This window comes from Papilio polytes, unplaced genomic scaffold (genome assembly GCF_000836215.1).
Source record: "Papilio polytes unplaced genomic scaffold, Ppol_1.0 DF823890.1, whole genome shotgun sequence".
Classification (NCBI taxonomy): domain Eukaryota; kingdom Metazoa; phylum Arthropoda; class Insecta; order Lepidoptera; family Papilionidae; genus Papilio; species Papilio polytes.
The window spans coordinates 91,393-106,864 of NW_013525314.1; the positions used below are offsets into that span (position 1 = coordinate 91,393).

Genomic DNA, 15,472 nt, shown 5'->3' on the forward strand with positions numbered 1-15,472 from the left:
ATTCTGCGATGCTATCTCTGACGTCAGCGGCTCGTTCCCATTCAAGTTCTGTGACGGGTTGTAATTGTGATATCATTTTTGATAAACTCGGACGGGATTCCCTTCCATCGAGCCAATACGTTTTCATTGCTCCTAAAAACAGATTAAAAATAAATATTTAGTGCAGTTAATTACTAAATATTTTTTTGTCATTATAAAAAAAGACCAAAAACCGACCTTTTCCTTTAACTTGTATCTCTCCTCTTTCGACGACTTTATACGACGGAGATAGTAACTCCTGCGTTGTTTGTGAGATGTGTATCCTCATAGCTTCGGATGTTGACTCCATGCGGGAGGCGGTGTTCACGGAGTCCCCGAACAAACAGTAGCGTGGCATCTTCAGACCTACTATGCCTGCCACCACCGCCCCTGAGTGTACTCCAACACGTATCGAGAGATGGGAACCTAGGAAATATGTTGCGTTCGAAACATTATTACGCCCGTCATTAATCAGATTTCTTACCAATATTATAAACTAGCTGTTATTCGCGAATTCGTCGCCGTGAAATAAAAAAAAATAAAAAACATAGCCTGCGTCACTCACTAATAACGTAGTCTTTTGGTGAATAATTTTTAAAATCGGCCCAGTAGTTTTTGAGTTTTTTCAATGAATATATAGTTGGAGTTTGTAGCCTAAACAGCTGAACGGATTTAATGAAATTTGGTATAGATTTACATCTGTACAGCCTGGAAGAACACATACGTTAATTTTTTTTTCATTTCACGCAAACGGAGTCGCAGGCCAAAACTAGTAACAAAACCATGAAAGAAGTACTTTTCATAAAGTACTTTTTTTATAAATTCAATGTATTTTTGGTATAATTGGTTCTTTAATGTTAAATTTACCTGTGCTCGGGTCTTTTAGGTCAGTGATAGCGTCGACCATATCGAGTGCCATGTCACACACCTTCTCTGCGTGATTGTCCTCCTTCTCCGGAGCCCCAGACACCACCATATACGCATCTCCTATTGTTTCCACCTAAAAAGTATGTAAGAATGAAGATAGAAATGTATGGAAAAGCAGCACATACTATGCCGACCCTCAGTAACAAGTTGTTGACGATGATGATAATGAAACTACATAAATGTAAACATTTCTACTTACATATAAGTATGTAAGTTATTCTGAACACTGTCTTAATATATCTTCTTAATCAAACAACGTCGAAACATGTTCCTTCATACAAAAGACGTATAGAGTAGCGTAGCATGGAACTTGTAGGTAACTAAACTAAATGAAAAATTTCGTTCTTTGATAACGGTATTAGAGAATTCTTTCATATTTATATTAGCAGGGTTTTCATGTACTATCGGGGTTTCTGGTGGTTCCTACCTATTTAGCGATAGTCGTATGAATGTTTTTGTACGATATATTTGGTACGGTAACTTTTTAATTTTATGTTACGATAACATAATTGATTATTTCTAAAACGAGGTGTGCTTTGTATCGTTGCAATAAACAAGGCGTTCTGTAAGTCGAACACCACAAATGCGTCTGACTGTACTTATAACTTTGAAGGTAGCTGGTCTACACTCTCTAGGGCCTAGGTATGCCTGTAAATTAGTAAATTACTCTATTGAATAGACCTTTAATCAATATATTGAACACTAATTACAGTAGTTTGTTAAAACACTCTTGGGATATTCCCAGTACAATGTAGTACGTATTTGAATATGCTAATTTCTATGCTATCTGTTTGTTGTGAACTAGATTAAGGGTGCATAAACAGCGGTCCTGTTTTATTAATGTCTAATTTGAAACTTACTAATACTAATGTTATAAATTCGAAAGTTTAGATGGATGGATGTTTGTTAGAGTTTGTAGTCTAAACGGCTGAACGGATTTGAATGAAATTTGGTGTAGATGTAGAGGATAGACTAGAATAACACATAGGCTACTCACTTTTGATTCTTTTAATTCCACGCGAAGTGAATTGGGGGCGAAAACTAGTACTTTATAAAACTAACCTTAAACCACTGCCACATAATTACTTATTTTACAGAAATCACAAATTTCTTTGGAAACGACAAAAAATCAATGATGAATATCGTTGAAGTTTGTCTAAGTTTCTAAGTTCTCTAAGTTATAATAATAAAGTTCGATGTGGTCAAGTTAATGTTTCAAAGGCTGACCTTTGAAGCGTCAACTTGAATCTGTACTTAATCTGATTGAACTAAAAAAACTGTTCGCTTTGTAAACTAATTCGCTGGTTTAAATTAATTTTTAAACTTAAAGGGATTCTTACAGTTTTTGTTAAAAGATCACTTTCGGAATTTCATTATTTTCGCTGAAAAGCAACTTATTGCTAAAATAGGTGTCACCGGCAGATGAAATACCCTTAATGTTACCTTAATTTAAATGGTTTTATATATATTTTACATTTTTAGATTCTCTAGGGCGCGGAGTAGATGTGAACCCACAACTTTTTTTCGAATATCGTTCAACGCAATTTAATTTAAGAATTATTTTTATAGGCCAAATGTGTTTGTATTAACGACAATTGGAAAACCGGTTATCTCCTTTGTTATAGCTAGTAACCTTTTTACTACTAAGCCTTTTAAAAAATCCCCTAAAATATTTGTAGAGCTAACCTTATAAACCCTGTTTCTTTCGGTGAGAGTGTCGAAGATGGAGTACATCGCATTGAGCATGGAGACCACTTCCATTGGAGTGATGCGGGAACAGATCTCCGTGAAGGTTACCACGTCGGAGAACAGGATGGACACGCTATCGAACATCTGCAATAGAAATAAGCATTTAACACGCTGCAGTAATGAAAAAAAGAAGGTTTTTATAATCATCATGGTCATCTTCCTCCTTATCCTAGTCCCGTAGTGGCGCAACAGGTTTTTGTCCTCCACATAACTCTATCATACGTCATCTCTGTCATCACTCCTTTCTTGATGTCACCTTTTACGCAATACATCCATCTCTTTTAGGTCTACCTCTACCGGTTTTCCACACTTATAACTATTATCTAAACTATTATAATAAAGTGTAAACACATATTTCTTTGTTGCCTAAGATGTTAGCAATTACAGCATATTTTTGAATAATTTTTTTTTAATAAAAAGCCGTACATTTAGGTCAGCCATTAAACTTAGGGCGTAAATATTTTGGGTAAAAACCCTAATGTAGGAAAGAGACCATAAGTTGCTGCCAACATCAAGGAAGCAAGGTTGTCATAACGTCGTGTCATTTGACATTTGTAATTGATAATTTGACAGATGTAAACAATAAAATAAAATTTTCTAATTTCATGCGGATGAAGTCGCACGGGAACAGCTAGTGTATTTATAATCATCGCTAAACATTTGGCATAGTTATTTCTTTTGAATATTTAATCGACCCTTTAACTATAACGAATTCTTATTTTAACTTTTTGTTAAGAACAAAAATAACAAATCGAAATTTATGCAAAACTTTTGACATCTTATTAATACAAGTCTAGACTATTTACATTCTAATGAGAATAACTCTAAGTCTCAAATAAAATCAAATCTCAAACTTTATGTTCTTGTGCTGAAAGTAATTCAGAAACTTGTATAATGGGGCCCTGGGCGCTGGAATTAAAAGGGCGTCAATGGCAACTTTTTTCGTATGGATTCGTTATTATTATTACAAAGCTAGCCCAGGGCGCCGGTAATATTAAACCGACCCAACATATTCAACAGTGGTAGAGCCGACTCGAGTACTAAAATACCACAACCACATTAAAGACAGGCGTCAAGTGGGAGCAATTCTGCGTAGTCTGAAGTGTGTCGAAGGCCTAATTTTACCTTTCCCTTTTCTTATAAGGAAATGAGTAGAAGGGAAAGTAAATTTGATGGTAGAAACGCGTATAAAGGGGAAATATCCTCTTTATGTGCGTCTCTTCTTCCGTTAAATATGGGTAGAAAACGCAACTGTAATAAGATTTCTATGGACAGCGGTCGCTTCGCCTTTGTGGCGAATTTAAGTGACTGGTTCGTTGGACAATTTATGAAATTAAAAAAAGAAAATCAGCGTTAATGTTAACTTTATTATTGTAGGAATAAAAAAAATCACCTCGCATGTATCTATAGGATTTTCTCCGTTCCTCAATCTATCAGCGACTTGTTTTGGTATCATTTGGTAAAGCAGTTCGTCAGTTCTCTTCATCTCTTCATCAAGTTTCCTCATAGACTCTTCCAGTTTCTTACTCTTCTGTTGCTCTTGGTCTAGCGCCAGTTTTAGTTCCACCGATTGTTGAGTACCGGCCAACATTAGGTCTCTGGAAAAGATAGATTAAATATGTTTAAGAAATCTAAAGCCTTACTAAAAAGTTAGACAGTGTTTTAAATACGTTTAACTTAAAAATACGTCAACAATTTGACCGTGACTATCGGCCGGCGTCAATTTTTAACAAATCGTAGCTATAAAAATTGCTTATAAAGACAGTAGTGTTGTGTAATGGTGTAAAGTGTAACCACATTTGACCAAACTACCCCACAACTGCTTAGTATCGCTTTAATTCCTATGAGCTTATATGGAGGTGCGTACCTAAGCGATTTTCAATGCAACTAAACAGTTGAATGGGCTGCAAAACAATCGACAACCGCATAAAAGTTTCGATAGTTTAGTCAAAGGCGTGTGCCCGCTCTAACGACAATAATATCAATCAGGGGCTACAAGAGTTAAAAACACGTTTAATAAAATATTTTCTCACAAAACATTTTGCCTAATACAGTGAAAAATATGACGACTGATAGAGACGTATGGAAGAGCAGCACACACTGTGCCGACCCTCCGTAAGGGATAAGGGCAAGTTGATGATGACAGTAAAAAATGCCAAATTAATACAATGTCGACAGTTAAAGGCTTACCTGCTAAAGTCATGCATAGACAAGTCATTGATGTAGAGTCCAGTGGAGACGAGCGCAGCGAGGTCGGGCATCACTGGCGTGCCCAAGTACATCATCATACGCCAGTTGTCCATGTAGATCATCTGACCTGATAAACAAAATTAGACGGTATTCAAGAGACCAAAGTTTGAAAATTGTTTGGTAGATCGGACGTTTCATTTCAATCATTAAAGGCCTGTCATACCACTGGCTGATAGAGGCTCAGATAGCTTTAAAATGATGTCACTCTAAGATAAGGTAACAAAATCCGATATTTCATCACATATTTTACACGATGGATTGCTTTATTAATGTAAATAAAACGGTATATAAAGATGCCCAAATTATCAAATTTATTCACCTTTTCGGCATTAAAAGATCTAAAAAGAAAGAGAGCTTTTCTAGAAACTCTTAACTGTACCTAATTATCTAGTTAGAAAGTCTTTAGAAATATCTACTCTAGTGTCAAAGATGATCTACTTATTTGTGCTTTTTCAATTAAAATCTAAATATGTAGTATTTCTAGAAGTTTCTAGCGATTAGCAAAAACTTAAAATACGGTGCCATTTTATATGCAAATTGCGAAGCCGGTGCTCAAAATTATACTGTAAAATGATAATGAAGTTTATTATGCCTTTAGAAGGCTACCTTTGAGATGCAAGTTAATAACATCGGGTAAGCGTCTTCCATCGTAAGCATATCGTGCTTTTGATGTGGGGCCTGAAAAGCACGCATATCTTTAAACTTTGAGAGTTGGTAAAACAGGAAAAATAATTATTCCAACCCTTCCTGATGAATTAAGCCCTAAATTTGTTTAGGACCGGATTCAGGGTAGACGTGCGAACGCCAAGTGTGTGGACGGTGAGAGTAGACAGAAAAGGTTGCCACAAATCTCACCCAGGGCATAGTACTAAATCTAGTATTTTTAGTACGCTAGGCAGTGAAAATATTGGATAAAAATGTTAAATACATTACCACAACACTAGTATTACCTTTCGGATAAAAAAAGAATTATCAAAATCGGTCCACTAGCGGCGGAGTTATGCCGTAACACACATAAAAAAAATAAACATACAGACGAATTGAGTACCTCCTTCTTTTGGGAAGTCGATCAAAAATTAATAGATTTATACATCGTTTTTTTTTTATTTAAAGAATAAACTCCAAAACTATCAAATCGATTTTAAATGTTCTTTCCATACCACAATGCCATATCATCCCTGAGTAGGATAGAGGCTATATTTAATACATCAAGCTTTCGCCCGCAACTTAGAACGCGTTGAATTAAAAAATAAAAAAAAACAGAAGTAAGTCGCCTATGTGTTCTACAAGATTACATCTATGTCAAAATTCATCGAGATTCGTTAAGCAGTTTAGGCTACAAACTCTAACAAACTTCCATCCATCCATCTAAACTTTCGCATTTAAAATATTTGTAAGAATTGAGATTAGAGGAGGGAGATTAAGGGAGGACATTATTTAGATAACAATGTACATCTTGTTATTATAACGAGAAATAATTGAAGCGTAACAAAACAAATACTTATTCGAAATTAATTAGTCCGTTTCCCGAAGGTGATGTGTCTCAATATCTTTTTATTTACACGTGTTAGTCCGGAGATAGTATGTTGACCTTTATTAAGGATGTTTACGAACGAAATTACACGAGTAGCGTATATTTTTTTAGAAAGAAATGTTTTGGTTCGACCGTAAGCACTGCTAAAGCAATATATACATGTATATCTGTATAGTTTAAAATACATAAAATATAAATTGTTACTGTATTACGGTGATCACAATTTGTTAAAAAAAATTTGAAGCAATTCTAAACAATAATTTTAAACGATGCAATCTGAATCAATTAAGAGCTAAAAAATATTATAATTTACTAATATTATAAAAGTATTCCTGGTTTGTTCTGAACATCGGTACTCAAAAAAATATATTACCAATTACACGTCCTAGAAAAAAAAATATATTGACGAATTGAGTACCTCCTTCTTTTGGGAAGTCGGTCAAAAACTAGAATGGGTAATTAGCGTGAGAATGCGAGTTTTTTCCCGTAGCGATTTACAGCAATTTTGAAAACCCTTTAATTTAAAACATACCTTTTAGTCTCAGATTCTTTTCTGTAGTACCATCAGATTCATCAGAGAGACGTAGTAATTCATTTCTTTTGTCAGGTGCCTTCTCATGCATCACAGCTTCCACGGTCACTAATTCGAATATATTGTTTGTGCGATTCAATATCTAGAAATAATACAACACATTTAATAACGGGAACACTGGCATGACACATGCAAACTACAGGACTCGTCTCGTCTCATACGATCTCGTTGACATTTTATTGGTATGTGTTAACACACCTTTGACAAAACTCTCACACAACTGATTTCTCGCTTTGATTCCTATGAACTTATACGATTTTTAGTTGTGCAACTAAATAGTTAAGTTTGCTGCGTAACAATTGATAATGTTAAATGCGATAATTTAGTCAAAGTTGAGCGCCCGCTCTAAGTCAAATTGTAATGGGCCAACATGGTTGACTATGGCCTAGTTACACCTTAGTTTGGTAGGCTCCGAAGCTCCTAGAGTTTGTTGTCTCTGTTTTATCAAATAGAGTTAGAGAGATGATTACGTCATTTTGTCAAAACCGTTTCGAAAATGAAATTCTCAACTCGATATTTATAAATTCGTTGTTGTATAAACTAGTACAGAGTAGATATTTATATAAAATCTGATTAGATGAAATATTAAAAAATGGTGACTTACGGTTTCAAACTTGAACGCGATCAAAGGACGCACGAGGTCAAACCAATTGGTAATTTTCTTGCCAACTAGGTCGGGAAGGATCACCATCAGAGAGTTGCCAATGCTTCGTACCACCATATCTGACCTGTGTTATCCAAGACTTCTATTATGAACATTTTCAATTGACTCATAACAATAACTAAATTAATCTCGAAATTTGAAAGTAACCATAAGATATTAACTTATTATTAACTTCTGTTGTAAGCGAATTATCGAATTCCATTTTATTGCTAAAGTACCGACATTAAAATGTGAAGGTAAAACTTTATAATTTTTTCATTTGTAAGCGCCATCTATTGAGCAAATGTCATACTAAATACTACTTACGCCATCTAGCAGAAAGAAATTTAAACTAAATAGTAGTAAAAGACGATAAAAACTAAAGAACGAAAGTCAGTATTTTCCTATCTTTGAAAACCTGTAATCACATTTTAAAACAAAAAATATATAAACCTTATGCAGCATCTATTTAAAAACTTACCCAAATACGATGCAAAATGGAAATATCTCGAATAATACGGAGGCGCTGATTGGTAAATGTTTCTCTTCCCGTGTCATGGCAAGGGAAGCCAATGTAAACGCTCTGTTGTCGAAGGTCAGTTGGAAGGTGACATGTACGGTGTCGAAAAGCAACTCTTCACGCACTAGCTCTATACGCATTTCTTTGTGATAAAAATGTCTGGCGACCTGGAAATAACATTTCTTTCATTCTATCATACTATAAATAGCTATAGGAACTTAAAATAATGAATAAATATTAATTTTATTTACGAGGTTACTTGCTATTTAAGTATCGTATTTTCGACTGACTACGTATCGGGGGCGTAGCTCAGATGGTAGAGCGCTCGCTTAGCATGCGAGAGGTACCGGGATCGATACCCGGCGCCTCCAAAAACTTTTTGTGAATTTTTTACATTTCTTATTTTATTTTGTACATAACATGATATATTTTTTTATCGGATTAATCAAGTTCCTTGCGTCACAATATTCCAAAGTCATATTTTACACTTATCGAAAGTAGAAAATTAATTATGCAAAATTTAAAAACCTTACCTCTCTTATTTGTCCCATCGCGTAGAAGACGAATCCTCTCCGTTTAGATCTATAATGCAAGGTAAGTCCGTGTCTAGTCTCATTTTCACATATAAAACTTGGTGCACGCATTCTTGGATAACTGAATTTCAAATACTCGTGCAGATTATCAAGTCCGTTGAGAAAATCTCTCATATGTCGTCCGAGAACTGAAAGCACTCGATCATAACCGTACTGGGAGACGAAACCAACGAAGTAAACTCCCATTTGATCCATGAATTCACGTTCGGAAATGCCCAGTACCTGAAAAGAAATAAAATTAAGCGCCTGACATTTAATAAGTCGGATAATTAAAAAAAAATCAAATGTAGAATCCAATGTTCAATTTCGACTTTCGTAGTCACCGGGGGTGTAACTCAGTGGTAGAGTGTCTGCTTCGCATGCTGAAAGTCCAGGGTTCAAATCCCTGCACCTCCAAATTGATATTTATGTTTTTGTATATACGAGGAGTAGTAACTATTAAATTTATCAATCCAAAATATTTTTTTTAATGACAGACTTTTGCTATTTCATTTTTTTTTAGTTATAATATTAGTAGACGTTGATTTCGGCAATGGAAACTTACGATAATAACAAAAATTAAAACATTTACACCGTAACTATTGCAAAAAGTAGATGTGGCCCATGAGGGGATCGAACCCGCGACCTTCGCGTTATTAGCACGACGCTCTAACCAACTGAGCTAATGGGCCGTTGCTGTAGAGATGAAATGTTGTGGTAATTTTTTTTTCACAGAACAGAAGACATCTAGAGTAGAATTTCAAATATAAATTCAGTTAAAATGTTATCTTAATTAATTTTGTAAATATTTTATTAACAGATTTAGTAATAGAATGCTCACTTGAACAAAAAGCGGTTTATCTTCGTTATAAATTCAATAAAGTGTGCCATTTTGATTGTAATGTGCCATTTAAAATTAACGACTCTCGAAGAGCATTTGGAATAATATGCCTTGAAATCCCCACATTTATAGCTAATAAAATATTCACTTTCCAGAAATTCAAAAGGAAGGGACGAGAAAAGAAAAATTCACAATAATTTTTAAACGTTACTACTAAAACATTTTATACTAGCTGCAACTCGCGAATTCGCCCGTGTGAAATTATAAAATAATAAAAAACATAGCCTACATTACTTACTAATACTGTAGCTTTTAAATGGTGAAAGATTTTTTTAAATCGGTCCCGTACTTTTCGAGTTATTTCAAAACATACAAAAATCCAAATCTTTCCTCTATAAATCTATACTAATATTATAAAGATTTGTATTTTTGTTTGTATAACCTAAAAATTACTGGGCCGATTTTAAAAATTCTTACGCAGATAGATGATTTTTCTGTAAGTAATATAGGCTATATTTTTTCTTATAATTTCACGCGGGTCAGGTCGCGAGCATTAGCTAGTATGGATCACATAAGATTGGTACTTTGATGCTGACTAGATGATAAAACGTACCTCCTGTGCCTTCTTAGCAAGTCTCGTGATCAGGTTCTCCGGGTAGACTTGGTGTACGGAGAAGGAGGGCTGCTCAACACCCGCTTGCCGCCGGATATCCTCCCACCGCTCTTCACCGTACGTCTGCCGGATATACTCCGCCATATTCTCTAGCAGGAGCCCGTACATCTTGATATCTGGTGTAGGAAAGGTTAAAAAATCATTTAGTTAACTTTAACGTAATTTTAACACTTTTCTAACGACAATAAATGCTAAGGGAACGAAAAGAATGAGGGAGGCCGAATTTTAGTCCCATTACCTTATCATCCTTTTCTTAAGAGGAAAAGATGGGACGGAAAAGTGGATTTGACGGTGGAGGAGACGCATAGAAAAGGAAAATGTCCTCTTATGTGCGTCTTCTCTCTTTCACTTAAGGGTAGGCAACGCATCTGCAACTGCGGATGTTTATAGTCGTAGGCAGCGGTCGCTTTCCATTTCGGTGGATTCAGGTGGCCGCTTGCTCGTTGCCACCTTATATTATAAAAAAAAAGATTTTTTTGTGTGAAAGTTTTATCTCAACATTATTATAGTAATCATGTCTATTCGATACCTTAGTCTAAAAATAAAATCATTTATTTATTTAAAATTAATCATTCAAACAAATTGAGTACTGTCCAAACAGAACACGATCAGCACAAACCTAATATGAAGGGATGACGCAAATCCCAGCACATAAAATGATTTATATGGCAGAGAATAGGATCGCAGCTGCTTATAATTCATAGATATATCGAATTAGTTTGGTTGACCGTAACAGGGTCGGGGTTGTGTTTGAATTGATTCATCGATATCAGATACAAATTAACGTAGTTAGTTGATAGACGTAGTTAGATTAGAACGCCTTTGTAAGGCGCCAACAGTTACAACTTTGACTAAAGGATCGAACAACTATTTAGTTTCACAATTAAAAACCAAGTAGTATTAGCTACATTTAATTATTAATTAATTACAAAGACTACAAAATGTGTTTTTCATTTTCTAAATGATACGATAACAGTACAAGTTTATTTTGACAAGCGTTCATTGCAACGAGTTGGACGTAACAAATGTTGGTATATTGTTCGTATAACTTGAATACGTATATTATTAAATAAATATAACATTTGCATTGCAATGTCTAGAGTTCATTTGATAAGGATCATTGTACTATACAATATTGATCATTACAGCCAAAGAAATAAATAACCTACCCATTTGAAATTGAAATCATATAGCAAAGTTAACTTTAGAGCTATAATTATAGCAACATATTATCGAGTCAAGTCTTTTCACTTTGATTAGGTAGAAACATTATTCTATTTAAACTTATAATTATTATATTTTTTAATTTAATTAATCAAAGTTAAGACAAGTGGGGAAGAAATAAATATCATAGCAAGATATATTAACAATTTAGATTTATTTAAATATATAAGTATTATGTCTTATTAATTTTATAAATGCGAAAGTTTAGATGGATGGATGTTTGTTAGAATTTATAGTCCAAATTAAGCAGTTTGGAATCAATCACGATGGAACTTGGCATAGATGTCGAGGATAATCTGTAAGAGCACATACTCTACTCACTTTATTTTTTTTTAATCCACGCGGACGCAGTGGCCGAAAGCTAGTATGTATACAGGTAAGTTTCAACAATGGCCGTCAAAAGCTGCAAATAAGCTACATATGTGCAAAGGATGCTAAAACTGTTACTAAATGTTTATGTTCCAATACAGAAAATTACCTATATTTTTATTGCTCGCGAAAAATGACCACGAATAAACTCATCTATACTATTATAATAAAGCGTAAACACACACTTCTTTGTTGCCTAAGATGTCAGCAATTACAGAATATTTTTGAATAATTCTTTTTTTAATAAAAAGCCCTACACATACGTCACGCTTTAGGCTATATATTTTCACGCCATTAAACTTAGAGGGTAAATATTTTGGAAAACCCAAATGTGGGAAAGAGACCATAAGTTGCTGCCAACATCAAGAAAGCAAGATGGCTAAGGTTTGTCATGTCATGTCATTTTGACATTTGCTGTTGATAATTTGACAAATGTAGACAATAAAATAAAATTTTCATAATTTCATACGGACGAAGCCGCACGGGAACAGCTAGTTGTAAATAAACAGACAATACGGTTCAACGATCTTTATATCAAAAGCAGTTTAGCAGGAGTTCAGAAAACTGAGAGGTTTTAAATTGTTAACTTGAAGCTCGATAGAATAAACTGCATATTGCTGTTGAACATTCTTCTATATTAGAATGCATTTATGTTCCTAGCTTAGATTACATTCTAGGACTTAAAATATTGCAAGCTCTTTGTGCGAATGCGGAAACCATTTGTGTGGAAATGCCCAACTTATTTTGATGTACAAAGTTAAATTACTGTTGTATAAAATTAATTAAAAAGTGGAATGAGTATGATATGCTGGCTGTTGCTCGCGACTTTGCCGTGTAATTTAAATATATAGTATAACTAGCTTTAGTCTGCGACTCCGTCCGCGTGGAATTAAAAAAAAACAAAACAAAGTAGCCTATGTGTTCTTCCAGACTACCATCTACGTTTATGCCAAATTTCTTTGCAATCTACTACAAACTCTAACAAACATCCATCCATCCATCTAAACTTTCGCATTTATTATATTAGTATGATTTACTCAGAGATAAATTACCTTTCTAATGGTGAAAGCATTTTTAAATCGGCTCAGTATATTTAGCGTGAATCAACATACAAAAATCCAAAAATACAAATATTTCCTCTTTATAATACTAGCTTTCACCCGCAACTCCGTCCGCGTGGAATAAAAAAAAACAAAAGTGAGCCTATGTGTTCTTTCAGACTATCCTCTAGGTCTATGCCAAATTTCATCGAAATCCGTTCAGCGGTTTAGGCTACAAACTCTAACAAACATCCATCCATCAAAACTTTCGCATTTATACTATTAGTATGAAGTATGATTGTGATTATTCCGGATGTGCGTTATTCCTTAAAAAATATACATATGCACTTATATTATCGGTTTGCCGATTGGTAGATTCCAAGTTATCAAGTTAGATCGAGTTAGTGAAAAAAAGGCGGAAAGATACATTTCAATTTAGTCGCGTATAAGATTCTCTCGGATTGGGTTTCACCTCCCCGGGGCGAGATTGAAATTGATTCCGCTATATTTATAGAAGTAACCGGGCTCTTTCCGCTTATCTAGATTCGTTAAACTTTAAATAGAAATTTTAGATTAAAAAAAAAACCAATAATGTATAATAAAAAATAAACAACTTTTTTATATACGCATTTAGCTAATACGCAATGTAATCTAATGTTTAATTAATATACACTAGCTTTCACTCGCAACTCTGTCCGCGTGGACTTAAAGAAAATAAAAGTTAGTTGCTTATATGTATTTCCAGACTATCATCTACATATATGCCAAATTTCATCAAAATCTGTTCAGTCGTTTAGACTACATACAAACATCCATCCATCTAATCTTTCGCATTTACAATATTAGTATATTAGTATAGTTAGTGTGATAAGATTATTAAAAGTTACTTAATATAACGGAAATAATGCTTTTCAACGTTGAAAAGTTTGGGCCAAAAATAATTTTGTTTAAAGCTTTTTACGTCGTCAGATTTATTAACTTAGTGTGACAATACACCCTGTATAACCAACATAACAGTATCTCACACGCTCTAATACGTTTGGAATAATAAATGTGTGACAAAATCAAATGTTTATTCAATTACCGTAACTCAAATAACAATGGTACAAAAAAACAATCTGAAATGCGAATTTTTTCTCTTCTCTATTGCAAAAAAATGTCACGCGCGCTGTCCCTTTTTGAGACAATAGCGAGTGTTGCCGAATAATAAACAGGGTGATTCGAGGTCGGGTCTAAAAATAAACCATCACTTATCACAGAATGTATAGTTTAAATCCGCTTCCCATTTACGTGCGAATATCGTATAGCAAATCGTAACAATAAGAGCTACAATTATACAATTTTGTATGTTGTTCTGACAAATTTTCGACTTAATTGTTTCGTGAGCGTCAAAGGAAATTGCACCTAAATGGGTTGGAAATATATGTCCTCGATTACAACGCAACAAGTTAACTGTTTGTATTGATGGGAGATTACGACATTGTATTATCGACAGTTCAAGGTATGGGAAAAGACCATGGACGTTGTTGAAGGGCAATTTAGCTGATTAAAGAAGTAATGTTAGAATTGACGATAAATAAATAGGTGAAGCTTCGTAGATGTAGATAAGTTTTCATGCAATTTTAATAAAAAAAATGTTTGTAAATTATTGTTATATTTCGAACAATATGCGACCATTAGTAAAAGGAACATTTCAACGTAAAAGAAGAAATATTTATATAAATATATATATATATTGTATAAGAATATACAAGTAAATTAAATTTTACCATAAATGAAAACCGACTTCAAGACAAAATTTTCTTAATTTTGTTACGTTTTTTTAAAAAAAAACTCGAAAAGTACTAGATAGTTTTAAATTTTTAAGAAAGTGGGACTAAATAATAGCTAATCCACATCGAGCAAAAAAAAATTACGTAAATCTTACTAATATTATAAATGCGAAAGTTTAGTTGGATGGATGTTTGTTAGAGTTTGTAGTATAAACGGCTTAACGGATCTCAATGAAATTTAATATAGATGTAGAGAATAGACTGGAAGAACACATAGGCACTTTTGATTTTTTTTTTCGAAGCGGATGGAGTCGAAAGCTAAGTCAGTTTAAAAATACAAATAAAATAACAGATGAACCTCTCAAAAGTACACGGTGTTATTTTTACGTATTAAACCTAACACAATAGAGCTATCTCCCATGTTGAATTTATTATACAAGTAGCTATTCGCGTGCGGCTTCATCCGCATGTAATTATAAAATTTTATTTTATTATTTACATTTGTCAAATTATAAATAGCAAATGTCAAAATGACATGACATGACAAACCTTAACCATCTTGCCTTCTTGATGTTGGTAGCACTTACTTATGGTCTCTTTCCCACATTAGGATTTTATCCAAAATATTTACCCCCTAAGATTATTGGCGTGAAAATCTATAGCCTAAAGCGTGACGTTAGTGTAGGACTTTTTATTAAAAAAATAATTATTTAAAAACATGCTGTAATTGCTGACATCTTAGGCAATA

At 33.9% G+C, this 15,472-nt stretch overlaps 1 protein-coding gene and 3 non-coding genes across 4 annotated transcripts in view; 2 read left to right on the forward strand and 2 right to left on the reverse strand.

Annotated features, from left to right (window-relative positions):
- Positions 1-15,472, reverse strand: part of LOC106102932 (soluble guanylate cyclase 88E) — a 43,927-nt gene that overhangs the window by 1,475 nt on the left and 26,980 nt on the right. The window contains exons 2-12 of the mRNA XM_013282552.1: positions 10,260-10,435; positions 8,767-9,048; positions 8,195-8,400; positions 7,675-7,798; positions 7,011-7,152; positions 4,885-5,011; positions 4,088-4,292; positions 2,632-2,778; positions 886-1,018; positions 217-444; positions 1-132 (exon numbers count right to left, since the gene is read on the reverse strand). The exon at positions 1-132 is cut by the window's left edge and continues 330 nt beyond it. Coding sequence (XP_013138006.1) covers positions 1-132; positions 217-444; positions 886-1,018; positions 2,632-2,778; positions 4,088-4,292; positions 4,885-5,011; positions 7,011-7,152; positions 7,675-7,798; positions 8,195-8,400; positions 8,767-9,048; positions 10,260-10,427 — 1,894 coding nt within the window. The 5' untranslated portion in view covers positions 10,428-10,435. The remainder of the gene's footprint in view (positions 133-216; positions 445-885; positions 1,019-2,631; positions 2,779-4,087; positions 4,293-4,884; positions 5,012-7,010; positions 7,153-7,674; positions 7,799-8,194; positions 8,401-8,766; positions 9,049-10,259; positions 10,436-15,472) is intronic.
- Positions 8,532-8,604, forward strand: Trnaa-agc. Its single transcript has one exon. It is a non-coding gene; the product is annotated as a tRNA-Ala (tRNA).
- Trnaa-cgc lies at positions 9,151-9,222 on the forward strand. The gene has a single exon. It is a non-coding gene; the product is annotated as a tRNA-Ala (tRNA).
- Trnai-aau lies at positions 9,424-9,497 on the reverse strand. The gene has a single exon. It is a non-coding gene; the product is annotated as a tRNA-Ile (tRNA).